Here is a 27,559-nt window from a genome sequence, read left to right as displayed (position 1 = left end):
ATCGCGGGTCCAGGGGGAGGAGGAGAGGCCCAGGTGGAGGAGGAGCGACGCCTGCTCCGGGAAGCCCCGTCTGGGGGCCATGGGGGCACAGGTGAGGCTGCCGCCTGGAGAGCCCTGCCGGGAAGGTGAGTGTCTGTCCCCGAGCCGAGGGATCTGGCATCTGGGTAGTGATGAGACCGGGTGGGCGGTCCCGGGTACTTGTGGGGAAGAGACACGAATACACCCGCTCGTAACGCATTCATTCTTGAGTTTAGGCATTCGGTCTTTGAGCCAGTCAGCCAGTCAATAAATATTTATTGGTGCTTATAATAAGCCAGGCTCTGGGAAAGCCTGAGTCGAAAAAGACATAAACTTGGCTCTCCCTCTGGTCCAGGAGGCAGACCCACGTAAATTACAGCGTGCCGAGTGTCGGGACGGGGAAATTCAGGGTGCTGTGGGAAGATTCTCGAGTCTCGTCTGAGAAAGACTCTTCCAGAGTCCGCGGTCGAAGTCACCCGGTGGGCAGAGGGCGTGCCCGGGGACGGGACGGGAGTCTGGTGTGGCGCCCTGCTCTGGCTCCGAGAGGGTCACACACGGTGGAAGGTCAGGCGCCCTGGACCTCGGGGGAGGGCGCCGGACCCGCCTGGGCCGTCCACCTCTCTCCTCTGTCTTCGAGATGAACACTTCTGCAACCCTGCTAGCCTCGCGTCTGGCTCGCTGTGCAGCCACCTCTTGGCTGCATAAGGCGAGAGCCCAACAGAAGAGGAGACCGGGAACCGGGCGCAGTGATTTGTAGGCTTGTTACTGCTGGGGTTTCGGCCCCCACTCGAATCCTGAAAAATCGCTGGGCGAGGACGCCACTTGCCCTTTGCCAGCTGTTTACAACACTGGCAGGCTTTCTGAAGTCTCAGTACAGAAGGCGCGTGTGAGATGGGACAGAAGTAGGGACCGGAATACCTGAGGGCATGCCACAGGACAGGAAGGGTGTGCCTCAACCGACGTGACAGCTTTCAAGGTGTCTAGGGGAACGCGGATTTCTAAATTACCTGGTATGGACAGGAAGGGGGAGGATTGAAGGGCGTGGGAAGAATACCTTCCCAAAGTTGCTGAGCATTTCCCGGTTTTTCTCTCCTCTGGGCTCCTCCGGAGTGAGTATCTTTGATGTGGGAAGTTTGAACTAAAAAGACGTTGGGTGGGGGGAATTGGAGGGGGAGACACTGAGCTAATCAAAACTATGCCCGGCAAGAGAGAGAAGGGACACAAAGAGAAAACGCCTGAACAATTCAGGAATTACTCAAAAGGTGAGATTTTGGAAGTGGTTACTAAAGCAGCTGGATCTGGAATTATTTCCTAGATAGTCAGGTTGTGTGACCTTTGTCTGAATAATTCCTAAACCAGTAAGTCAGACTGTTAATAACACATCCACCCTTGTTTACCCAAGGATCTGTAAGTAAGAAGGGTATGTGAATTACACTTGCTCTAGGAACAGGTGTTTTTCCTGCTTTGCTCATGCCTTTAGTTCCAACAAGAAATACTCAAGCTCAATGCTTAATACCTGTGATGAATTATATTTGTATGGGAAAGACAAGAGAAATCAGAATCCTTGTCAATGGTGGGAAAAGATTAGGCTCTGGCATGAGTCTTCTGCGCTATGACTTAACCTCCTTGAGTCTTCATCAATAAATTGGGAATAATTCATACAGTTTACAGTTGTGAGATTACATAGGAAACACACAGTTCAGGGCCTGAAATGGAGTAGAGTCTCAATTTTTCATTCATTCATTTAGTCAGTCAGTCATCCAAATAACAAAAGTCCCATGTGCCAGGCACTGACCTAGGTGCTGGTACGAAGGGATTCACAAGACAGTCTAGTGCTAGACTCTAGTTATTTTTTTTATGTGTTTATTTATTTATTGTTATTATATGAAATTTATTGTCAAATTAGTTTCCATACAACACCCAGTGCTCATCCCAAAAGATGCCCTCTTCAGTACCCATCACCTACCCTATCCTCCCTCCCACCCCGCATCAACCTTCAGTTTGTTCTCAGTTTTTAAGCCTAGACTCTAGTTAAAGCCTTGCATGCAGCTTACTGTGTACAAGGCTGATACTATGCAAGAAACAAATGAATAAAAAAGGACATTACAAGAGTGGTAAGTGTCATGGATAATGTCTTGAGAGAGTAGGGGGTGTTTAGATTGGGGACTCAGGGAAGACCCCTTAGAAAAAGTTGTATTTGAGCTGAGGCCTGAATGACAAAGAGTCCATCATGAGATCTGAGGTTAGAATATTCCATTTGGACTTCCATGAAGAAAAAGTTGACCCCATGTCTTGGTTTTGACTCTTAAAACCATAGACGCTTCAAAAAACCTTCTAAGCCAAAATTTTCTATAAATAATAAGTAAGTACATAAGTAAATAAATAATACATATGAAGGTTTTTTTTTTATATTTAGGTTTTTGATATTATGTCACATATTCCACAGATCTCAATTTCAGTCCAACAGCCAATAGGGGCTTATTACTATGAAAATATGACACCATGAAAATAGAATGTAAGAAATATACCTGTCACCTATGAAGCACCAACTGCATGAAGATTGTGTACCATGGGACTGTAGAAGGTGATAAAGGAAACAAAGGACAGAAAGACTGGGCTGTAAGGAGGACAAACCATATATTCCAGGGCCTCTGCTTGAGAATTCTGAGCTGGTTTGGCAGTAGGGACAATAAGCTGGAGATAGAGAGGACCCAATGGTTTTCAAAGTTTTTACCAAGTGGACCACTTTTCCAGGGTGCAGCCGGCTAGCAGAATAAAAAAATGACATAGATGGTTTTTAGGGCTAATTCAGTTTGTCATGGTTCTGAGAAGAAGAAATTAAGGAACTGTATTCTTTGAGGACTGGCTGTATCTCTCTTGTACTGATTAGGATATGTCCCGTATTCGTGTATATAATCTCAAATTTTCAAAACAGGTTTGCATAAAGACGTATCAGTTTATCTTCACGCATAATTAAATTCTATGAATTTTATTACGTAGTAATTTTCTCCTTTTTAGAGATACAGAAACCAAGGCCCAGCCAATTGAATAATGTTTCATAATTAGCGATCAAACCAGGCACAAAATTATTTGGGCCTTTGTTTTTCTGCAGGTGCCCGACCCCATTTTCTGGCTCTGTTGGATGCAGTGGTATTCATTTTAATGATTCTGAAATCTTACTCTAAAAAAACTCTATGTTATAAACATTTCTCAAAATTTCACCAAGTGGGGGCGCCTGGGTGTGTCAGTTGGTTAAGCATCCAACTTTGGCTCAGGTCATGATCTCATGGTCCATGAATTCAAGCCCCACGTCGGGCTTTGTGCTGACAGCTGGGAGCCTGGAGCCTGCTTCAGATTCTGTGTCTCCCTCTCTCTGCCCCTCCCCCACTCACATGCTGTCTCTCTCTCTCTCTCTCTCTCTCAAAAATAAACATTTAAACAATTTTTCACAGTGGCTGCACCTGTTTGCATTCCCACCAACAGTACATAAGGGTTTCTTTTTCTCCACATCCTCACCAACACCTGTTGTTGCTTATGTTGTTGATTTTAGCCATTCTGACAGTTCTGATATCTCATTGTAGTTTTAATTTGCATTTCCCTGATGGTAAGTGATAATGAACATCTTTTCATGTATCTGTTGATGATCTGTGTATCTTCTTTGGAGAAGTATCTGTTCATGTCTTCTGCCTGTTTTTTAATTGGATTATTTGTTTGGGGAGTGTTGAGTTTTATAAGTTCTTTATATATTTTGGATACTAGCCCTTAATCAGATATGTCATTGTAAATATCATCCCTCATTCTGTAGGTTGTTCTTTTTTAATGTTTATTTATTTATTTTGAAAGAGAGAGCGTGCATGCTCATGCTGAGTGAGGGAGGGATAGTGAGAGGGAGGGAGAGAGGGAAAGAGAGAGAGAGAATCCCAAGCAGGCTCCATGCTCAGTGTGGAACTCAATGTGGGGCTCCATCTCAGGAGCATGAGATCATGACCTGAGCCTAAATCAAGAGTCAGTTGCTTCAATGACTGAGCCACCCAGGTGCCCTTCTGTAGGTTATCTTTTAGTTTTTTTGACTGTTTATTTTGCTGTGCAGATTTTTATTTTAATGAAGTCCCAATAGTTTATTTTTGCTTTTCTTTCCCTTGCCTCAGAAGACATATCTAGAAAGAACTTTCTATGACCAATGTCAAAGAAGTTACTACTTGTGTTCTTTTCTAAGATTTTTATGGTTTCACAGCTCACATTTGGGGTTTTAATCCATTTTGAATTTATTTTTGTGTATGGGTAAGAAAGTGATCCAGTTTTCCCAACACCATTTGTTGAAGAGACAGTCTTTGTCCCATCGCATATTTTTCCAGGTTTGTCAAAAACTAATTAACTATATAATTGTGCATTTATTTCTGGGTTTCTATTCTGTTCTATTGACTATGTGTCTATTTTTGTGCCAGCACCATACTGTTTTGATCACTATAACTTTGCAGTATAACTTGAAGTCCAGAACTGTGATACCTCTAGCTTTACTTTGCTTTGCTTTGCTTTTTCAAGGTTACTTTGGCTATTTGGGGTCTTTTGTGGTTCCATAAAAATTTTAGGATTGTTCTAGTTCTTAAAAAATGGTGTTGGTATTTTGATAGAGATTGCATTAAATGTGTAGGGTGCTTTGGGTAGGATTGACATTTTAACAATCTTTGTTCTTCTAATCCACGAGCATGCAATGTCTTTCCATTTCTTTGTGTCCTTTTAAATTTCTTTCATCAGTGTTTTACAGTTTTCAGAGTACAGATCTTTCCCCTCTTTGCTTAGGTTTATTCCTGGCATCTTACTATTTTGGTACAATTGTAAATGGGATTCTTTTCTTGATTTCTCTTTTTGCTGCTTCATTATTGGTGTGTAGAAATACAACAGATTTCTGTATGTTGATTTTGTATCCTACGACCTCACTGAATGAATTTGATTATCAGTTCTAGTAGTTTCTTTGGTAGAGTCTTTGGAGCTTTCTAAAAATTTTTTTTTTTCAACGTTTATTGATTTTTGGGACAGAGAGAGACAGAGCATGAACGGGGGAGGGACAGAGAGAGAGGGAGACACAGAATCGGAAACAGGCTCCAGGCTCTGAGCCATCAGCCCAGAGCCTGACGCGGGGCTCGAACTCACGGACCGTGAGATCGTGACCTGGCTGAAGTCAGACGCTTAACCGACTGCGCCACCCAGGCGCCTGGAGCTTTCTATATACAGTATCATGTCATCTGCAAATAGTGAAAGTTTTACTTCTTCCTTACCAATTTGGATGCCTTTTGTTTCCTTTTGCTGTCTGATATAAATGTACCTTATTGCAATATTGTCCTTTAAGTTCCTTTCCTACATCTTCATTCTTTAAGCCTTTTTTTAATTTCTGGAGGATTTTATCTTTAGTGCTTTAGTAACTTTAGTAATATACAGATTGTAAGGTGTGAAAAGAGCAGCGGGTTATGTAGGAGATTTGATGGACAACAGTCCTCCTACAGTACTTGGCTTCCAAACACACCGATGGTGGTAAGATCTCGGTTAATTTTTTTTCTTTCATCAAGAGTGTCTTCTCAATTTTACTTTGGTTAATTGAAATCATGGTCTTTGTACCCAGCCTTAATGGAGTTTATATGTAGATATATTACTATGACTTGCTTTCCATATCTGCACAAAATAATTTCTCATTCTTATTCTGTGCCAAATTTTCTCTAAATTATTTCTCATTCCTATTCTGCTCCCCTTGTTCCTGTCTGATAGTTCTCTCTCACTAAAGTTGTCAGTCAGCTTCAGGGGAACAGAGACCTGTTCACCTGTTTTGTTGATCACTATCTCCCCTGTTCTTAGAGCAGGGCCTGGAACACAGGAATTGCTTAATAAGAATTTGCAAAGTGTTGAATAAATGAATACCTAACATAATGCCTTGCATGGTAGGTGTTCAACAATTATTTTGTTGAGTAAATAGAAAGCGGTGCCTGGATGGCTCAGTCGGTTGAGCATCCCACTCTTGATTTTTTATTCAGGTCATGATTTCATGGTTCATGAGTTTGAGCCCTGCGTCAATCTCCACACCAACAGGGTGGAGTCTGCTTGTGATTCTCTGTCTCCCTCTCTCTCTGCCCCTCCCCTGCTTGCTCACTCGCTCTCTCAAAAATAAATAACATTAAACAAAAAAAGAAATAATTTTTAAAAAAGAAATAGATACATGAATTTACAAGGCTGTTATAAAGCCATAATGAAACTGTGAGAAGAAGTTTGTTTCATGGGCAGTAAGGTGATATGATGGAAAGTGAGAAGTTTCTTTAGAGTGGGTAGGCAGGAAGGCCTTTCTAAGGAAGTCCCATTTTCAAGTAAGAGCTCAATGAGGAGTAGTTAGCTTGCCAGCCACTACCCAGGCTAAGGCACACGTCACAAAGCTTTAAGGTGAGAAGGAATTTAGTTTATGAAAGAAACAGGACCAAAAAAAAAATTGCAGGGAATGTGGTTGGAGAGATAACAGGAGGCAGCATCCTGTACGCCCTGGTAGACTATGGTGGGGATTTTGGAGAAAGGAAGCCATTGTAGAATTTTACAGGGAGAATGACAAGTTTGGACCTACTAATCTAAAGACTCATTTCACCTGATGTTGCCCCCTACCACACTTTCACCTCATCTCTTGCCATCTCCCTTCCGTCATCCCAGTCAGCCTCAAGCATATCACTGCCTCAAGATTGCTGTTGCATTTATACATAGCAGAGAGGTTTGTCCACTTCATTAAAAAAAAAATTCCTTTATGCTAATTTTACTGCTTTCCATGGAACTCAACATATGTAGTTATTAGTTTACTTGTTTGTTTCCCCTCATTAGAATAAACATGAGAGCAGGAATTCTATGTTATTCATCATTGTATCCCCAGCTTCTAGAAAATGCCTCACGGACAGTAGATACTCAATAACTGTTGAATTAATGATTGAAAAGACAGCTAGTGTTATTTCAGAGAATGAATGAGAGAGAGAGATGCAATATAATGTCAGAGCATGTAAAGCTTTTAAAGAGTCCAGGATGAGAAGTTTAGATTTTGTTATAATAACAATGAAAAGTCATGGGGTGGGGGAGGGAAATTAAGCAGAGGAATGACATAATCTGATTCACACTGGCTGATATTTGGAGAATAAATTGTAGGGAATATAAAGAGATTCATTTATTTATTTATTTTTGTATGCTAATAGGAATAGACAAGTGTATCAGTCAGCTATTGCTATGTAATATATAGCCCCAAACTCAACGGCTGAAAACAACAATCATATACTCTTGCCAATGTGTCTGTAGATCAGCTGATGGTTGATTGAACTAACCTGTGTTCACTTGGGTGTCTCTGCATCAGGCTACATGTCCGTGCAGGCTTGGCTCCTTCCTGTGGGATGAACTTAGATCTGCTCCATGTATTTTCATTCTGGGGCTCAGGCTGAAGGGGCAGCCGCTCCTTAGGGAAGCTCTATTCCTGACCAATACAGAGGTAAAAGAGAGTAAACCTAAGCACATAAGTGCATTTGAATCCTGTCTTCATATCACCTCTGCTGTTGTCCCATTGACCACCAACTCACTTTCAGCCTGACCTCAGGGGAAGAATGCTCTGCCCACATCAGGAGGTATGAGGGAGTAAATATTTGCTGAATAATAAGCCAAACTAACACATAATATAGATGGTGAGACAATGATTTCCTCAAACTGGAAATATCTTGTAGTGATTAAAAATGCAGTTTTACGCAATCACTGACTTCTTAGGAACCAACTTCCTACTGTATGTAATAAACTGGACAATTTTAATTATTACTCTCCATAGGCAAATTGTACCTGAAAAAAATTATTCAAAGTATTTCATCTTTGTATAAACATTAATAACTTTCAACTGGCTTTATTTTTACTTTATGTTTTTACTTTTCTGAAATAAGAATACTGGCCTGGAAATTGGCCAGCCAAATACTTGGCTGTGATTTAGGCAATTACATGGCTTTGGCAAGTCACTTAATAATCTTGGCATCGGTTTCTTTAAAATGTCTTTCAACTCCAAGTGCCTGTGAATTTAAAGCTGGTGTATCAGCAACATTTATGAGCCACTGGGATTGTAAGTAAATTACTCTGGGAACAAAGATAGCTTATGATCAAATCACAAATCATAGAAGGCATCTTCAGAATCATTGAGTGAAACTCCCTCATTTTAGAGATGAGGAAATTGAAGTCAAGAGTGAATACTTAACTTGTCCATGTTTATAGATAGCAACAGAGCTCAAGGTGAGGAATGGTATACAATCCTACAGACAATTTAACTTTGTTTTTAAATTTTTAAGTTGTATGTGTATAAGTGAACTTTCACACTTGTACATAGAACATACATATCAAGTTCAACAATATGAAACTGCTATTTTCATGGGGTCAAAAATTGTCAGATATCATTAATTATATGTTTCAACATAACTAAGAACGTTAGCAGTACTCTTTGGAGAGCAAAAATGTTGTACATTACCCAAATGTCCACCAACTGTAAAATAGAAAAACTGTGAGATAATCATACAATGAAATTCAGTACAACTAGGCAAAAACAAACCCTAAAGCCAGGTGCACCAACACTGATAAATCTCAAAAACAAGCAAGTCCCCAAAGAACCTACTGTATGACTATATTTTATAAGGTGCAAGAGGTAAAACTAAATAATTTATTTTTTAAAGATATAGTCATATAAGGGAAATCTTTTTTTTTTTTTTTTTTTGGTAAAGAATAGGGATCTTTTGCAGGAAGTCAGAGATAATGATAGAGATAATGTTTTATTTCTTAAATTGGGTGGTTGACACATTGATGCATATTGAATTATTTTTCTTTATAACTGACACATATTTTCTAAATATTAATTACTCAATATTTACACAAATTAATAATAACAGTACCAAAGAATTAGTGCATGCTCCCTGCTTGTAGGAGTATGAATTGGTTCCATCATTTTAGAGGGTATTATAGTGTCTATTAAAATAAAATATAACGATGGGTGCCTGGGTGGCTCAGTTGATTAAACATCTGACTTTGGCTCAGGTCATGATTCCTCAGTTCGGTTTGTAGGTTCCAGCCCGATGTTGCTGCTCTGTGCTGACAGCTCAGAGCCTGGAGTCTGCTTCAGATTCTGTATCTCCCTCTCTTTCTGTCCCTCCCCCGCTTGCACACGTGTGCTCTCTCTCTCTCTCTCTCTCTCTCACTCCCTCTCACTCTCAAAAATAAACATTTAAAAAATAAAATATAATGAACGTAATAGATTTTCTCTGTGTTGAATAAAGTTTAGATTAAACTTACTTTGTTTACTAGAATCTTCAGAAGCCAACTCAGATATCTGATCCCTCTGAAATACTCCACAGGCTCTCTGCCCACACATTGTACTTCACCCATCTGTCTCCTTCTGCCCTACACCACCACACCCACCAACCCACCCTTCACCCCCCCACTTCCTCCTTCAGTCACATCTGATGTAGGCTCCTCTCATCAACATGCACTCAAAACATAAAGCCATTTCTCGAAGGTCAGAAACTAGACAAGATTTTTATTATTGTTCCTGCCATAAAACTTGCACATTAATATCTACTGTTCACAATAAGAACTTACAAAATACAACAAAGATTATTTGCTTTCCCTTATTGCCTTCTGCCCCCACACCCCCCTAAAATGTCGGAAACATTTTGCTGTGTCAACAGCTTAGAAAGAATATTGTTTCACTGGAATGAGACCTGCCCACACTGTTTTCCCAGATGAAGTTTTGGAATGGTTATGTTAATTACATAGTAAGTAACACCACTGCAGCCATGGAATTCACTGGAAAGTCAAGTCAGATGTTTCCTCTCTCAGGAATTAATGGAATGGAAACTCTTACTATGAAAATCATTTTCTATTCTTGAGGTTTAGATGAGATGAACAGTGACTGGAACAAGATTGCTAAGGGCTAGCTTGTTTGAAAATTTGTAGCAATTCTTATTAAAACAACCTGCCTGAAAATTCCTCAATGTTATAGACTATACCTATAGCCATAGAATTCTTCTTAGAATATTTAGCAATTTTGACTTAGAATTTATGCTGTATCTTTGAAACAGTTTATTCATTTTCAAATGATAAGAAATAAGTGAAATAATAATCATGAAAGGCTTGAATTCAATTATTTTACCTTTTTAAGGCCTGAATTTTATAGTTGTTTCTTAACTTTGTAAGTGGTAAATTCAGATAACTGCATAATGTCAAAGAGGCATTAATACAGTTACCAAAGTTTTATCCCTAAGACATCATTTGGTCAAACTGTTTTGCCTTCTTAAGATTTCTGAGATGTAAAAAAAAAAAAAAAAAAAAAAAATTGAGATGTAAAACTAATTTTTTTCATTGAACTCTAATATTGTAGTTGATTCATTTAGCTTTGCCTTCTTTGTTATAATGGAAAAAATATGCTTTTTAAAGACAAAAATGAAACTAACATAATACTGTATGTTAACGATACTTAAAATAAAATAAAAATAAAAGGAAAAAAGTTAGAAGAGAGTCAGAAAATCTAGTCACAATGTCACTTTGTTCGCAGCTAGCTTTTCAAGTGGAGAACAGATTAAAAGTTTTTTTACAGGGGCAGCTGGGTGGCTCAGACGGTTGGCTGTCCTACTTTGGCTCATGAGTTGGATCCCTACATTGGGCCCTCTGCTGTCAGCCTGGAGCCTGCTTGGGATCCTCTGTCCCCTGTCTCTCCACCCCACCCTCACTCATGTGCAGGTGCTTTCTGTCTCTCTCTCTCTCAAAAACAATCATTTAAAAATAAATAAAAAATAAATAAAAGTTTCTTACATTGTCTATCGTGGGTTCATTTGTGTTTTTGCGTTTAGCTTTCAAATTCCAAGGCACTTCTAATACTGGGTCTGGCTCAGTAGATTTACATGTTTATTTGAATCCCATTCTAAGAAAAGCTTACTGAGGTTTAATTCATTTTTTTATTAGATTCTATTTAATTTAGGAGAAGGGAGAGGAGTAGACCTGAAAAATCATTCTCTTCAGGGAAAGTAGTACAGAACCCTAAACCCACTTTTAAATACATTTTCTGAAAGGCACAGTTCACACCCCACAGAATGGGTTAGCTGCATTTCCTATAACATTCTGACCGATGGATTCCCCTGCCCGTCCCTATGCCCAGGCATCATAAACACTGCTCTCCAGGAGCCATGCTGATCATGAGGAGTGAGGTGCGTGTGGGGGACAGTGATGGATTAATGAGCGCAAGTCATGTTGCTGTTTTGCTAGAACGAAGAACCAAGCAAGTGTTGTCCAGATTCTCCAATTTATAAGATGAAGTCACACTTTCAGGTGAAATCTCTCATTTTTAAATGATGACAACTAAGCAATTTCAAAACATTTTTAAGAACCTGTGTGAGTCAAACGGAACGTGTCCACAGGACTAGGAACCACCTCCCGGAGACTTCCCTTCATGCAGTAAGAAACAGGGTTTCAGTACCATCCACTTGGGTTTCTCTCTCTTTTTACAGAAAAGGGGTAAACATTAATGTATCTCCCTTTTGTGTTTGTTGACATTTCCTTCTTTCCTTTTTTCCAGGCTACATGCTATCTCTCGTCTGTGCAAACTCCTCCCAGGCCTGGTGTGAGATCACAAATGTGTCACGACTGCTGGCTTCTCCTGTCCTCTACAAGGACCTGAATTCCAGCTACAGGGACCTGAATTCCAGCATAAGCAACTTGATCATTTCTGCAAATGTAGAAAACAGATACAGTCTGTATGTAGGCCTAATGCTGGCAGTAAGTTCCAGTATTTTTATTGGCTCCAGCTTCATACTGAAAAAGAAGGGCCTCTTGCAACTGGCAAAGAAGGGCATTACCAGAGCTGGTAAGAAACGGATGCAACTAGAGAATTCAAGTTTCTGCAGAAATAATCCTATTGTAAGACCTTAGTGCTACAGCAGTAATATTTTACTGTCTCTATCTTATTCCCTGTCTCTATGCTTAGCAAATCTCCTCTGTGGTGTCCAGGATTGAGCCTGCTGTGTCTCCTTCAGGGTAAAACTAAAATTCTTGTTTCCAGAGGTTGAGAGTGTGGAATGAATTCTTCTTTCATAGCTGTTGTGTGTGATTTCAGTGTTCAAGGTCAGATGCTGCTTTCCTGCTTAACACATGTCAGTGGCTTTTCTTTGCACTCAGAATAAAATCCAGACACCTTTCCACAGTCTTTGACCTCCTGCGTAAACTGGCCCTTGCAGACTCTGCAGCTTTATCTTCCGCTACTGTCCCTATCCCTTACTTTTCTCTGGTTCCTGGAATAGACCAAGTTCTTTGCCACCTCAAGGTCTTTTCCTTTTGCACGGAACGCTCTTCTCCCTGCTTTTCATTTGGCTGACTCATCCTTCGGACTTCAGCTTAAATATCATCACCTTCCCTGGTCTTCCTCTCTGGGAGATGTCCCTTACCACCTTCATCCCACCCTGTTACTCTCTATCATTGCCCTAAGGGTTTCTTTCATTGTACCTAAAAAATCTGTCACTGTACATTTAATGTTTATTTACTTGTTTATTGATAGTAGATTCACAAGAGCAGGAACCTTCCCTAGCATAGTGTTTGACACCCAATAAGTATTTGTTAAATCAGTAAATGGATAGCAGAATTAGGTTGCTGTTACTATAGTGATATTTCACATGCTAAGTAACTTAGCTTGACTACCCTCCATTAACCATGAATTTCTATTCTTATCAAGAATATCATAGAAGAGCTAAATAATATTCTAAGGTTCATATGGAAAAATGACTACAAATTGCACAAATAAGTTCATAAAAGTACTATTGGAGATTTGCACTATCAGAAATAAAACATACTATAATGTTATAGTAATTAAAACAGTTTGGTACTGGCACTAAAAAAGATAGACAAAAAAATGAAAGATAATTGAAAACTTATAAAGGGACCCAAGTACGTATAACAATTTAATACATGATTTTTTAAAGTGGCATTTCAATTCACTGGAGAAAGGATGACTTATTCAATCAAAAGTGTTAATGGGGCACCTGGAAGGCTCAGTAGATTAAGCATACGACTCACGACTCATGACAACGTCATGATCTCATGGTTAGTGAGACTGAGCCCCGCATCAGGCACTGCACTGACAGCATGCAGAGCCTGCTTGGGATTCTCTCTCTCCCTCTCTTTTTGCCCTACCCCAGCTTGCATGAGAGTGGATGCATGCACTCTCTCCCTCTCTCTCAAAATAAATAAACATTTTTTTAAAAGTGTTGAGACAATCGGCAAAAATTAGAGGAGAAAAATGTAAGAGTTTTACTTCATACTATTCAGCTATTTAAAATGAAATGATTTTTTTCAAAAAACCTAAAAGAAGGTCTTTCTAACCATACAGGTAAAGGAAGAAGCTATTCTATATGAAAGAAGAGATTACCTAAATTGATTTTTTAAAAAATCCTACATGGAAACACCTTAACTGAAACTAAAAACCAAATGACATGGGGGGGGGGGCATGTTTCCAAAATATATGACAGACAAGGGATATTAAGATCCATAATATATAAAGAGTGACTATAGGTGATAAGAAAAAGATTAGTACCCTAAGGTAAAATAGGCAAAGTACATAAATAAGAAACTCACAAAACAAGAAATGCAAGTGGTCAATAAACAGATAGAAGTAAATATTATTTCACTAGTACCCAAAGAGACACCAAGTATATAACAATGAGCTCCTGGGTTGTTGTCTACCATTTTAACAAGATTTCGTTTTTTCGTTAAAAGGCTGGTAAGGGAATTTGGAAAATAAATAGCCTTCCCAAACATTGCTGGAGGCAGCATATATGGGTACAAACTTTCCTAAGAGAAATTTGGTAAAGCTTAAAAATGTTAATGTCTTAAAACCTAATAATTTCACTTCTGGAAATGTAGCCTAAGAAGTGAACAAGAATGACACCTATAGTTACATAACAGGATATTTATTTAAAGGTTTTATGTAATGAGAACAAAACTAGAAACTCGGTGTGTGTGTGTGTGTGTGTGTGTGTGTGTGTAGTTGCACACAGGCTAAGTAAATAATGATATGCCAGATTTTGAAGTAATATTAAGCCATTAAATAAGGACATGAGAAAAATATTTGCAATATATTATTAAGTTTTTTAAAGATAGATTATGAAATCATATTGTAATATTCCAGTTTAATCACTTGCACATTTTATAAGAAGAAAATCCTAAATAAATAAACTACCTTGCAAGATAATCTTCACAGCTAATATACTCTGTTTCATTTAATTGTAACAAAATCAGGTCAAAGACACAGGATTAAGTATGTTGAATTGGTGAGAAAATTCCATTTTCTATAGCAAACATAGCAATGACTTTAGGTCACAGATTACAGTAAAGAAAAGATAACTCTTTGAATATCTCAGGAAAGCTTTTTATCCTTTTCAGTAAACTAGAGAGAAACTCAGTTTCATGATGCCAAGGTAAAGAATAAGGAGAGTCCTACTGGCTAATACTTGTTGTTCTCTGATTGACTATCCAAAATCTCAAAAGCTTGTATGTTAACCATCTTCTTCCCTTCTAGGTCCTCATTAGGTACTGATGTAATTTACAATATACAGTTTCTGTCTTTAATTTTAACTGTGGGTGAAGCAAAGTATTTAGAGTCTATGTCCACCTCTCTGGCAGGCATAAATACACTAAACATAATGATTAAATAAGATTTTCTTGCAAATGTAAAAACTTACTTTTTATAAAAATCAAAAATGACATAATCAAAAGCAATAGAAGATCTTTAGAAGTGACCAAGTAAATAAGCTAAAGACTAGCTATGCTGAGTTGACCTTACATCTTGCCTCTTCCAACCGTTTTCCATTACTTTTCCCAGCAGTCAGTTCTTTCAAACTTCTTCCTCCAGTTCCGAACTAAATTTTAATTGTTCTTATTTTCTTAGGACAAGGTGGACATTCTTACCTCAAGGAATGGCTCTGGTGGGCAGGATTACTCTCAAGTAAGTCCTTACTGCTGAGAATAGTGCATGCTTGTAAAATGATAAATAAATTACATGGGATTGCTCAAAAATGATTAGTTTATCTTCTTGGTAAGGATGGCATAAAAGTCTAGAAATTTTCATGTGGGTATATGTTGTCTTACATACAAAGTAAGTCATATATATTTAGAATTAATTTTTCCTCTTCTCTCCCTGCACCCCCATGTTCTCAATACTGTCATAGAAAAAAGTTAACATCTGAACTACTATATTTTATCACAAGCTTCCCCTTCTGTTATATTTTATTCCCCAGAATAATTGAGGAAAATGCCTTCTTCCCACATTTCCCTGCTCCTAATTCAAATCTGTGACTGTTCTAGCTGCATGTTGACTAACGAATGGCTGCATTTTCCTGGTCAGGCCCAAAACATGGGCAAATTAAAGTCCCTTCTGGGTGCTAAGCATGGAAGGAATGGAAAGAAGATGAAGGCTGTCAGCACTCCCCTCACCCCAGACTTGCTCTGAGGACTACATGAGACTGTTGGATGGGAGAGCACCTTGTAGATGCTCATATGCTGTGCAACTAGAAGGCAGTGTTGATGCTCACAGGCACATTTGCAGATTTCTATCTCCTCCCCTAACCCCTCTGAAATCCCAACCCTAAAACTTCCAAAGATAGGAGCTCATAAACTGTAGTTTCATACCTCCTGCTCGTCATCTCCCTCTGCAGAAAGAAGCCTTAAACTTCCATTTATTAGACCTGGACCGAGAAGATAGCAGTGTAGGAGGACGGTGGGCTCACTGTGTCCTGCTGATCATTTAGATTCCACCCACATCTGCCTAAATAACCCAGAAAACCACCAGACTAGCAGAACGGACTCTCCGGAGCCAAGCGTAGACAAGAGGCCCACGGGAGAGGGTAGGAAGGGTGGAGAGGCAGTGCATGCTACACGGACTGGTGGGGGGGGTGGGGACAGAGGGGCGGCCCGCCCAGCAAGGCAGAGCCCCCAAAGTATGGCTTGCAAAGGCGGAAGGGCCGGACTCCATGAGTTCTGACAGCCAGCAGGACTTAACATGTGGAATGTTAGAAGTGAACAGCTCTGCCCTCGGAGAGCAGCAAGGGCGAGAGGACATCGGGAAAGAGAGTTATTGAGCCCCAGAAGACAGAGCTCAGCTCAGTGGAGAACAAAGGCACTGGCAAGCGCCATCTCTCTCTCTCCCATCCCCCAGCCGAAATCCCAAAGGGAACCAGTTTCTGTCACCGAACTTGCTTGCACTGTGCAAACACCCAACGCTGTGCTTCTGTGGATCCATCCCTCCGACAGGTCTGCCTCCCTCCTGGTGCTGCAGGGCCCCTCCTGCAGGGGACCACCAACAGCAAAGCAAGCTAAGCCTGCCCCTCCCGCCCCTGTGCACCTTGTGGATCCATCCCAGCTAATATGCCAGATCCCATCAAAGCATCACCACAAGCCTGGCAGTGTGCAAGTAGCCCAGACGGGGGCCACACCATCCACAGTAAGTCCTGCCCCTGGGAGAGGGGAAAATAAGGTACACACCAGTCTGACTGTGGCCCCAGCAGTGGGCGGGGGACAGACATCAGGTCTGACTGCAGCCCCGCCCACCAACACAAGTTACTCCAGACAGCACAGGGAAAGTGCCCTGCAGTTCTGCACCACCCAAGGGACTATCCAAAATGACGAAACGAAAGAATTCTCAAAAGAAACTCCAGGAAGTAGCAACAGCTAATGAATCAATCAAAAACGATTTAAGCAATATAACGGAACAAGAATTTAGAATAATAGTCATAAAATTAATTGCTGGGCTTGAAAAAAAGTATAGAGGACAGCAGAGAATCTATTGCTACAGAGATCAAGGGACTAAGAAATAGTCAGGAGGAGCTAAAAAATGCTATAAATGAGGTGCAAAATAAAATGGAGGCGACCACAGCTCAGATTGAAGAGGCAGAGGAGAGAATAGGTGAATTAGAAGATAAAATTATGGAAAAAAAGGAAGCTGAGAAAAAGAGAGATAAAAAAATCCAGGAGTATGAGGGGAGAATTAGAGAATAAGTGATGTAATCAAACGGAACAACATCCATATAATAGAAATTCCAGAAGAGCTGAAGAGAGAAAAAGGGGCTGAAGGTGTACTTGAACAAATCATAGCTGAGAACTTCCCTGATATGGGGAAGGAGAAAGGCATTGAAATCCAAGAGGCACAGAGAACTCAATTCAGACGTACCTTGAATCGATTTTCTGCACGACATATCATACTGAAACTGGAAAAATACAAGGATAAAGAGAGAATTCTGAAAGCAGCTAGGGATAAACATGCTCTAACATATAAAGGGAGACTGATAAGACTAGTGACGGACCTATCTACTGAAACTTGGCAGCCCAGAAAGGAATGGCAGGAAATCTTCAATGTGATGAACAGAAAAAAAAAATATGCAGCCGAGAATCCTTTACCCAGCAAGTCTGTCATTCAGCACAGGAGAGATAAAGGTCTTCCCAAACAAACAAAAACTGAAGGAATTCATCACCACTAAACCAGCCCTACAAGAGATCCTAAGGGGGACTCTGTGAGTGAAATGTTCCAAGGACCACAAAGTACCAGAGACACCACTACAAGCATGAAACTCACAGACATCACAATGACTCCAAACCCATATCTTTCTGTAATAACACTGAATGTAAGTGGACTAAATGCTCCAACCAAAAGACATAGAGTATCAGAATGGATAAAAAAACAAGACCCATCTATTTGCTGTCTACAAGAGACTCATTTTAGACCTGAGAACACCTTCAGATTGAAAGTGAGGAGAACTATCTATCATGCTACTGGAAGTCAAAAGAAAGCTGGAGTAGCCATACTTATATCAGACAAGCTAGACTTTAAATTAAAGGCTGTAACAAGAGATGAAGAAGGGCATTATATAATAATCATAGGGTCTATCCATCAGGAAGAGCTAACAATTATAAATGTCTATGTGCTGCATATGGGAGCCCCCAAATATATAAAACAATTACTCACAAACATAAGCAACCTTATTGATAAGAATGTGGTAATTTCAGGGGCTTTAATACTCCACTTACAACAATGGATAGATCATCTAGACACAGGATCAATAAAGAAACAAGGGCCCTGAATGATACATTGGATCAGATGGACTTGACAGATATATTTAGAACTCTGCATCCCAAAGCAACAGAATATACTTTCTTCTCGAATGCACATGAAACATTCTCCAATATAGATCACAAAACAGCCCTTAATAAGTATAAAAGAATTGAGATCATACCATGTACCCTTTCAGACCACAGTGCTATGAAGCTTGAAATCAACCACAGGAAAAAGTCTGGAAAACCTCCAAAAGCATGGAGGTTAAAGAACACCCTACTAAAGAATGAGTGGGTCAACCAGGCAATTGGAGAAGAAATTAAAAAATATATGGAAACAAATGAAAATGAAAATACAACAATCCAAACACTTTGGGATGCAGTGAAGGCAGTCCTGAGAGGAAAATACATTGTAATCGAGGCCTATCTCAAGAAACAAGAAAAATCCCAAATACAAAATCTGGCATCACACCTAAAGGAAATAGAAGCAGAACAGCAAAGACAGCCTAAACCCAGCAGAAGAAGAGAAATAATAAAGATCAGAGCAGAAATAAACAATATAGAATCTAAAAAAACTGTAGAGCAGATCAACGAAACCAAGAGTTGGTTTTTTGAAAAAATAAACAAAATTGATAAACCTCTATCCAGACTTCTCAAAAAGAAAAGGGAGATGACCCAAATAGATAAAATCATGAATCAAAATGGAATTATTAAAACCAATCCCTCAGAAATGCAAGCAATTATCAGGGAATACTATGAAAAATTATATGCCAACAAACTGGACAACCTGGAAGAAATGGACAAATTCCTAAACACCCACATGCTTCCAAAACTCAAACAGGAAGAAATAGAAAACTTGAACAGACCCATAACCAGCGAAGAAATTGAATCAGTCATCAAAGATCTCCTAACAAATAAGAGTCCAGGATCAGATAGCTTCCCAGGGGAGTTCTACCAGACATTTAAAGCAGAGATAATACCTATCCTTCTCAAGCTGTTCCAAAAAAAATAGAATGGGAAGGAAAACTTCCCGACTCATTCTATGAAGCCAGCATTACTTTGATTCCTAAACCAGACAGAGACCCAGCACAAAAAAAGAGAACTACAGGCCCATATCCCTGATGAATATAGATGCAAAACTTCTCAATAAGATACTAGCAAATCGAATTCAACAGCATATAAAAATAATTATTCACCATGATCAAATGGGATTCATTCCTGGGCTGTAGGGCTAGTTCAACATTTGCAAATCAATCAATGTGATACATCACATTAATAAAAGAGAAGATAAGAACCATATGATCCTGTCAATCGATGCAGAAAAAGCATTTGACAAAATTCAGCATCCTTTCCAAATAAAAAACCCTCGAGAAAGTCAGAATAGAAGGAACATACTTAAACATCATAAAAGCCATTTATGAAAGGCCCACAGCTAATATCATCCTCAATGGGGAAAAACTGAGAGGTTTCTCCCTGAGATCAGGAACACGACTGGGATGTCCACTCTCACCGCTGTTGTTTAACATAGTGTTGGAAGTTCTAGCATCAGCAGTCAGACAACAAAAGGAAATCAAGGCATCAAAATTGGCAGCGATGAAATAACGCATTCACTTTATGCAGGTGACATGATATTATACATGGAAAATCCGATAGACTCCACCAAAAGTCTGCTAGAACTAATACATGAATTCAGCAAAGGCGCATGATACAAAATCAATGTACAGAAATCAGTTGCATTCTTATACAGTAACAATGAAGCAACAGAAAGACAAATAAAGAAACTGATCCCATTCACAATTACACCAAGAAGCATAAAATACCTAGGAATAAACCTAACCAAAGATGTAAAAGATCTGTATGCTGAAAACTATAGAAAGCTTATGAAGGAAATTGAAGACGACACAACGAAATGGAAAAGCATTCCATGCTCATGGATTCAAGAATAAATATTGTTAAAATGTCAATACTACCCAAAGAAATCACATTTAATGAAATCCCAATCAAAATTGCAGCATTCTTCTCAAAGCTAGAACAAGCAATCCTAAAATTTGTATGGAACCACAAAAGGCCCCAAATAGCGAAAGTAATTTTGAAGACGACCAAAGTGGGAGGCATCACAATCCCAGTCTTTAGCCTCTACTACATAGCTATAATCATCAAGACAGCATGGTATTGGCACAAAAACAGACACATAGACCAATGGAATAGAATAGAAACCCCAGAATTAGACCCACAAAAGTATGGCCAACTAATCTTTGACAAAGCAGGAAAGAATATCCAATGGAAAAAAGACAGTCTCTAACAATTGGTGCTGGGAGAGCTGGACAGCAACATGCAGAAGAATGAAACTAGACCACTTTCTTACACCATTCACAAAAATAAACTCAAAATGGATAAAGGACCTGAACGTGAGACAGGAAACCATCAAAACCCTAGAGGAGAAAGCAGGAAAACCATCAAAACCCTCTCTGACCTCAGCAACAGCAATTTCTTACTTGACACATACACAAAGGCAAGGGAATTAAAAGCAAAAATGAACTACTGGGACCTCATCAAGATAAAAATCTTCTGCACTGCAAAGGAAACAATCAACAAAACTAAAAGGCAACCAACGGAATGGGAATAGATATTTGCAAATGATATGTCGGACAAAGGGCTAGTATCCAAAGTCGACAAAGACCTCACCAAACTCCAGACCCAAAAAACAAATAGTCCAGTGAAGAAATGGGCAGAAAACATGAATAGACACTTCTCTAAAGAAGACATCCGGATGGCCAACAGGCACATGAAAAGATGCTCAATGTCGCTCCTCATCAGGGAAATACAAATCAAAACCACACTCAGATACCACCTCACACCAGTCAGAGTGGCTAAAATGAACAAATCAGGAGACTATAGATGCTGGAGAGGATGTGGAGAAACGAGAACCCTCTTGCACTGTTGGTGGGAATGCTAACTGATGCAGCCGCTCTGGAAAACAGTGTGGAGGTTCCTCAAAAAATTAAAAATAGATCTACCCTATGACCCAGCAATAGCACTGCTAAGATTTTACCCAAGGGATACAGGAGGGCTGATGCATAGGGGCACTTGTACCCCAATGTTTATAGCAGCACTCTCAACAATAGCCAAATTATGGAAAAAGCCTAAATGTCCATCAACTGATGAATGGATAAAGAAATTGTGGTTTATATGCACAATGGAGTACTACGTGGCAATGAGAATGAATGATATGTGGCCTTTTGTAGCAATGTGGATGGAACTGGAGAGTGTTATGCTAAGTGAAATAAGTCATACAGAAAGAGACAGATACCATATGTTTTCACTCTTATGTGGATCCTGAGAAACTTAACAGAAGACCGTGGGGGAGGGGAAGAAAAAAAAAAAGAGGTTAGAGAGGGAGGGAGCCAAAAAATAAGAGACTCTTAAAAACTGAGAATAAACTGATGGGTATTGAGAAGGGTACCTGTTGGGATGAGCACTGGGTGTTGTATGGAATCCAATTTGACAATAAATTTCATATTAAAAACAAAAAAACAAAAAAACTTCCATTTATTTTCCAATACCAACCAACACATTTCAGTACTTGTGTGGGCCTCCTATGCAAAGGAATTGGGTAACTTTCCTTTAGTGTTAGAATCTAAAAAGATGATAAATAAAAATCATTTAAATGTGTCTATAGCCCTTTCAGTTCTGTTTTCTTACTTCATTTGAACAAAAGTTGACCAGGACGTACTGGGGAGACTTCAGAGATTTGGATTCTTTTTTTCTCCTTCTCTCTCTCTCCTACTTGTGTCTCCCCACCCCTCTACCCACACAGTAGGATGAAAATATAAGGAGAGTGTTATGTGGCTACATTTACAATTTTATTCTCATCATGTACAAAGTTCATGCTAGTTTTGAAGAGAGAAAAGCAGATGTCTACAACATTAGAGATTTTATCTATTGACAAACATACAGCACTTCAATTATGAAATTAATATTTTCCTGGAAAGCTGTCTATAAGAGATACAAATATAAATAATATCAAGTATTCAAGAAAGCTTAATTTTTGAAGAAAACTGCCATGCCTCTTCCTAGAAGAGCAGTCTCCTAATTTATCTGTTCTGGAATTTTCTATGTGTTTTATGATAGTTTCCCTAAAGCTGAGTACTCCTGAAGTTTTGGCTGGGGTGGAGAGGGGGAAGGCCGGGGACATAGCAGCCAGATGGAAAAATGAAAAGTATTCTGGTGTCTTTTATCTGTTCCAGAAGCTCTGTCTACAATATAAGTGTTTTCTTGGCTTAGTTTGCCCTTGTGAAATACTGGCTTCTGTTGGCAAATGTTCACATGTGACGCATAAGAATAATTTGGCTCCCAGACAAGAGTGTAGTTCTTAGAGGGATTTCCCCTCACTATAGAAATCATTTCACAGAGATCTAGAGTTCCTCAGATGAGAGAAAGATTGCAGGAGCACATCCTTATGACTTTAAAACAGCCCTCTGGATCTCCTCGAGCTTCTAAGATCCTGTTCAAGTGTTTTTGGATCTTGTGCAACTCAGACACCCCTGGCTACCTGGGCCTGTGGTAGGCATTTCCGGCTATCCCCTGCCTGGTCAGTAGATCTCTGCAAAGCACTCTAATTTGCCACATTGCTTTTTGTTCATTTGCGTAACAGTAGGTATTGTTAAACAAATAGAAAAATTCTTTGCTTAGGTTAAAGCTACCTCTAATTAGATTTTATCAGAGTGACCGAATATGTTCTTGGTAGTGACGTAACTAAAATCCCTATTGGAAGTCACTTGAAATGTGTAATCATCTGTTACCACTTTTTGCATTGAGTTCATATCACCAGGTATTTACAGTTTATCTGCATCCCTTAATACCAATCCTCCCCCCAACCTCCATTAAAAAAGTTAAATTGTTCCTTTTAGCTAGATCTGTCAGTACCCTTGGCATAGAAGTCTACCATTTTGTTTGTGTCCTTGGTTTGTCTCTTCTGACAAGTCCATCTCTCATATGAATACTACGGCTTGCTTTCCAGTGGGAGCCGGAGAAGCGGCGAATTTTGCAGCTTATGCTTTTGCACCAGCCACCTTGGTCACCCCGCTGGGTGCTCTGAGTGTGCTCGTAAGGTATGTGAGAAATGAGCTTGGCTTCTGTAGAGATGTCAATAGCATGATGAGCTTAAACCACAAGAAATATATTGCTAGGCATATCTCAAAACAAAATATCACGCAACTAATTTGAGAAGACACAATCCAGCGCAATAGAAATGAGAAATAAATTATGTTATTGTTGTTATTTAGAAAAATATGAGAGGGGACCTAATTTCCTGCTAACATAAAATAATCACGTGTTATGTTTGTGTTTATTCAGTGAAGCCTAGGGGATTTTTTTCTCTCTCTCACCTGAACACATTGCCACGGCCCTTTTAGTCCTTTCTGTTGTCGTAGTGGTTAATGACCACAATTATCAGAGGGTCTAAAAGCAGAGTGTTTGGGTTAAACTTCAACTCTCACTTAAAGTCTTACATTATTTGCAGGATAGTTATGTTTGGAGACCTCTGAGTTTCTTTTAGTAATGGAAATGGGTAATTTTCATGTTCCCAGAATGTCCATCTCATTTTTCTGAGTTGGTCTTTATCATGATCCCAGATGAATGTGCTCAACGGGCACGTGAACTCTTACAGTTAAGCCACAGTTTTGTTGCGCTTGTCTGTTCCTTTTATCTATCCACCTCTAGTCGAAAGCTTATGGCTAGGCCTACCCATTTCTTTTCACCTTCTTTGTAGGACTGTTGTGAGAAGTAAATGAGTCAGTACACAGAGAGCACTAGAACACTGTCTGTGCAAGGAGCGGTAATCAGTAGTAGCAGCAGTGTTTTGGCTGAGGCTGCAGTCCTCACAAGTGGCCACATGACCACGACTCTAAGAAGGCACCGAGTAACGGTGCCACGGTCTCGCGTGCAAATTGGTACAGATACAACCCTGAGGGGAGTGCCAGGGCTTCAAGGGAAGGCTGGTGTGCAGGAATCACAACAGACCTGCTGGTGGAGCATCAGGATCCACTGTGTGGTGTCTGTGGTGAGGCCGACAGGACTTCCGGAGGCCATGACAACCAAAGCAGTGGGACTATTGGATAAGTGGAAGTATCAGGGCGGTAGCAGCCGGTAAGGAAATATTTCAATATTTTGACAACCCATATGGTTGTACTTGTGCATACTAGCCAAACATCAGCCCTGAGCAGAGTGATTCTTCTTTAGGCATGTATCTGTCTTTGAAGCTTTCGTGAGCACAGATCTCCTAAATGTATCAAGCCAGTATGATGTAAAAGATCTTCTATGTTGTTTGGCATTATAGGAGAAGATGGGGAAATTGAAAATGACTTCTCATAGGAAGATTACACGGATGTAGAATGTCTCTGAAAACTCTTTAGGTACAAAAGCAATTAAGCAGATTTGACTGACCATCATTTCTGAGTTTTAAAATTAATCAGGTTTTTCAGCGTCATGTAGCATATTCAGATCAGTTGATTGGTGACTGGGATACAGGGTGCAACATACCACAGTGTGACTTCTGAGCTGCTATGGGATCAAAAGCTAATTGAACGAGTGATTTTGTTTTTCTTCTCCTAACAGTGCAATATTGTCTTCCTATTTTTTAAATGAGCAACTGAACATTCATGGCAAAATAGGCTGCATATTAAGTATATTGGGGTCAACTGTGATGGTTATCCATGCCCCACAAGAAGAGGAAGTCACTTCTTTGCATGAAATGGAAATGAAATTGAGAGACCCAGGTCTGTGATTCAACCAAAAGAAACTCTTACTCAGATTCAGTTCCATTTTCTCTCCTCATCAAGTGAATTTGGGATAATACTGTAAAAGGCTGCAAGCCTCATGGTGGGTTGTGAGATACAGTAAGGTTTGACTGTATTACAAGTCTTCTGTAAAGGTGACACAACTTATTGTTCTGTCCATGCTTCCTCTCTATACCTGAAAGGAGGAGATGGGGATAGGAGAGGCAAAAGGCATATATTCCAACCCCAATTTTGGCTACTTTCCCTCTCTGAAAATAAAAAGTCAGTCAGACAATAGCTGCCATGCCCCATAGTGTTAGCTATGAAATTCAAAAGATATGTTTGTCATAGTCCATTGTAAAATATTGAGAGCCATGCAGTAAAATGTTGTTTTGGTTTTGTTATTTTAATCTCACTTCCCTTTCTGAAACACCTATGCTCCTACACTCCTAACAAGCTTTCATAAAGATATGATCCTATCAGCATTTTCTGAATTCTAATTCTTTTTTTCTTCCAAACAGGATTTATTTCCTTTGCTGTGATCATAACTGTGATCTCGTTGGTGCTGATTTTGATCGTGGCTCCCAGGAAGGGACAGACCAATATATTGGTCTACATTTCAATCTGTTCATTGATTGGAGCATTTTCAGTTTCTTCTGTCAAGGGCCTGGGAATTGCCATTAAGGAACTATTGGAATGGAAGCCGGTTTATAAGCACCCACTGGTCTTTGTTTTGTTAGGTGTACTCGTGCTTTCGGTGACGACACAGATTAACTATCTCAACAAGGCACTGGACACCTTTAACACATCTCTTGTGACTCCCATTTATTATGTGTTCTTCACGTCCATGGTAGTAACTTGCTCCGCCATCTTATTCCAAGAATGGTATGGCATGAAAGCTGGAGATATCATCGGGACCCTGAGTGGGTTCTTCACCATCATCAATGGCATCTTTCTTCTACATGCTTTTAAAAACACTGACATTACCTGGAATGACCTGACATCCACCACACAGAAAGAAGTCCTCTCGCTGAATGGCAGTGAAGACAAATACGTCTTACTGGAGCACACAGAATATTCAACCCCAGGATACAATGATGACATTACTTTGTTTAGCAGGATTGACGATCAAAGTCTCTAGAAACCCCAAACTTTAGCCAATGTAAGACACTTGGAGAGGACAAGAAATACCTAATTCTTAGAAGAACTATTAGGAAAGCTGACGTTTTTAAAGTTCTAACTAATAGTTTAGATGTGAGCCTCCCCCCACCCCCCCAAAAAGCCTCGATTTTAGCCATCAAATTTGAAAACCAAGGTTTGGATCCTCCTCCAGAGGACTTCCAGTGTTTTTCATTTCTACAAACTTGAAACATTCCCTGAGCACAAAAGAAGTTCAAGAGTTACATGGATCTCTGAGTTACTCTTCTGGTCGCAATATATTTGGCTGTGCCAGGTGGCTCTTCATTTCTTTGGCTGCTGTTCGTAGTAATTCATAGATAAACTTAGCTATGTGCTCATAAGCAGAACATCAGCCATCATTCTCTGATGAGTCATCGTTTCAAATTATTAAAACTGAGACGCGAGATCACTGATGCTCCCCCCGCCCCTTCCATACCTTCTTTCTTTCTAAACTAGATGAAGAGGGGAATGCGGAAGAAAAAATAGGCCTGCTTTGGAAATCCGCTCCTTGGTGGGTTAGAATGCACAAGACACAGTCCGTGAAGAGCTTATGAATTGTAATTTATTAGCAGATCATAAAAACTTACTACCAATTCAAAAGGGGAGAATAGAGGAAGGAGAGAAATACTTAAGTGAAACAGTGTTTTCTCTTTTCACAAAAACAAATGCAAACGATTCGTTTCAAGGGTTCTTTTAACTCAAACCTGAACAACGTGAGACAAAATTGAGTTTTTGGAGAAGACCAAATGATTTAAGCTTTGGAGTTCCTTATATTCATGTTGTCCCTTTCTCTTACTATTATCCCAAAGGTCATTTTCCCTGTTGACATAGAGACTTTTGTAAAGTCTATAAATGTGAATTGGCACATTATTTTAATATTATATTGTACACTTAGGTTTTTCTCAACTGTCTGATTCCCAAAGGGTAGGCTTTTGGAAACAACTAGAAAAATCTTTGTAAAAACCTGAATGAGTTATCGTAATTATTCCCTTGAAATTTGGCACTTTCATCCTTATCAAGAAAATTATAATTAGTTACTAATCTTTACAAAAATATACATATCCTACCACAATAAGTGGCAGACTGTCTTTTTCTGTTGAATTTCATCCTGATCATGTTTTCCATACATTTTGTTGACAAGTGTTTTGGGAGACTAGGAAAGGAAGTTAACTTCCTAGAAAACAAAATATTAAGACCTCAGGGACTACTACAGGAAAATACCTTTTGCTTATTAAAACTTACACCCAATTTTCCTGTCTCTAAGCACACAGCAGGAACAACATTTTTGGTAGCCTTTAATGTATATGGACAGGTATCTTATCACTCATTGATTTCATGGGAAAGAAATTACCTATTTCTAGACTAAACTTATTTCCATCCAAAACAAAACAAAAATCCTAACTAAAAAGTTACGATATTAGAGGGGGGAAAAAAAAGAACAAAAACCCTTCAGGTTGATTGGATTTTTCTGTTCC

General features: G+C 39.5%; 1 protein-coding gene across 1 annotated transcript; it reads left to right on the top strand.

Moving 5' to 3' along the window:
- The first annotated feature begins 63 nt into the window (after positions 1-63).
- On the top strand, positions 64-26,193 carry NIPAL1 (NIPA like domain containing 1). Its single transcript, XM_015534758.2, has 6 exons — positions 64-125; positions 11,615-11,902; positions 14,975-15,031; positions 23,150-23,240; positions 24,745-24,905; positions 25,427-26,193. The coding sequence occupies exons 1-6, from the start codon at positions 80-82 to the stop codon at positions 26,044-26,046; spliced, it is 1,263 nt and encodes a 420-aa protein (XP_015390244.1). The 5' UTR covers positions 64-79; the 3' UTR covers positions 26,047-26,193.
- Positions 26,194-27,559: the final 1,366 nt, after the last annotated feature.

The sequence above is a fragment of the Panthera tigris genome, chromosome B1 (genome assembly GCF_018350195.1).
Source record: "Panthera tigris isolate Pti1 chromosome B1, P.tigris_Pti1_mat1.1, whole genome shotgun sequence".
NCBI classification, from domain to species: domain Eukaryota; kingdom Metazoa; phylum Chordata; class Mammalia; order Carnivora; family Felidae; genus Panthera; species Panthera tigris.
The sequence above is the reverse complement of the archived record's forward strand: the minus strand, read 5'-3'. Positions and strand labels throughout refer to the sequence as shown.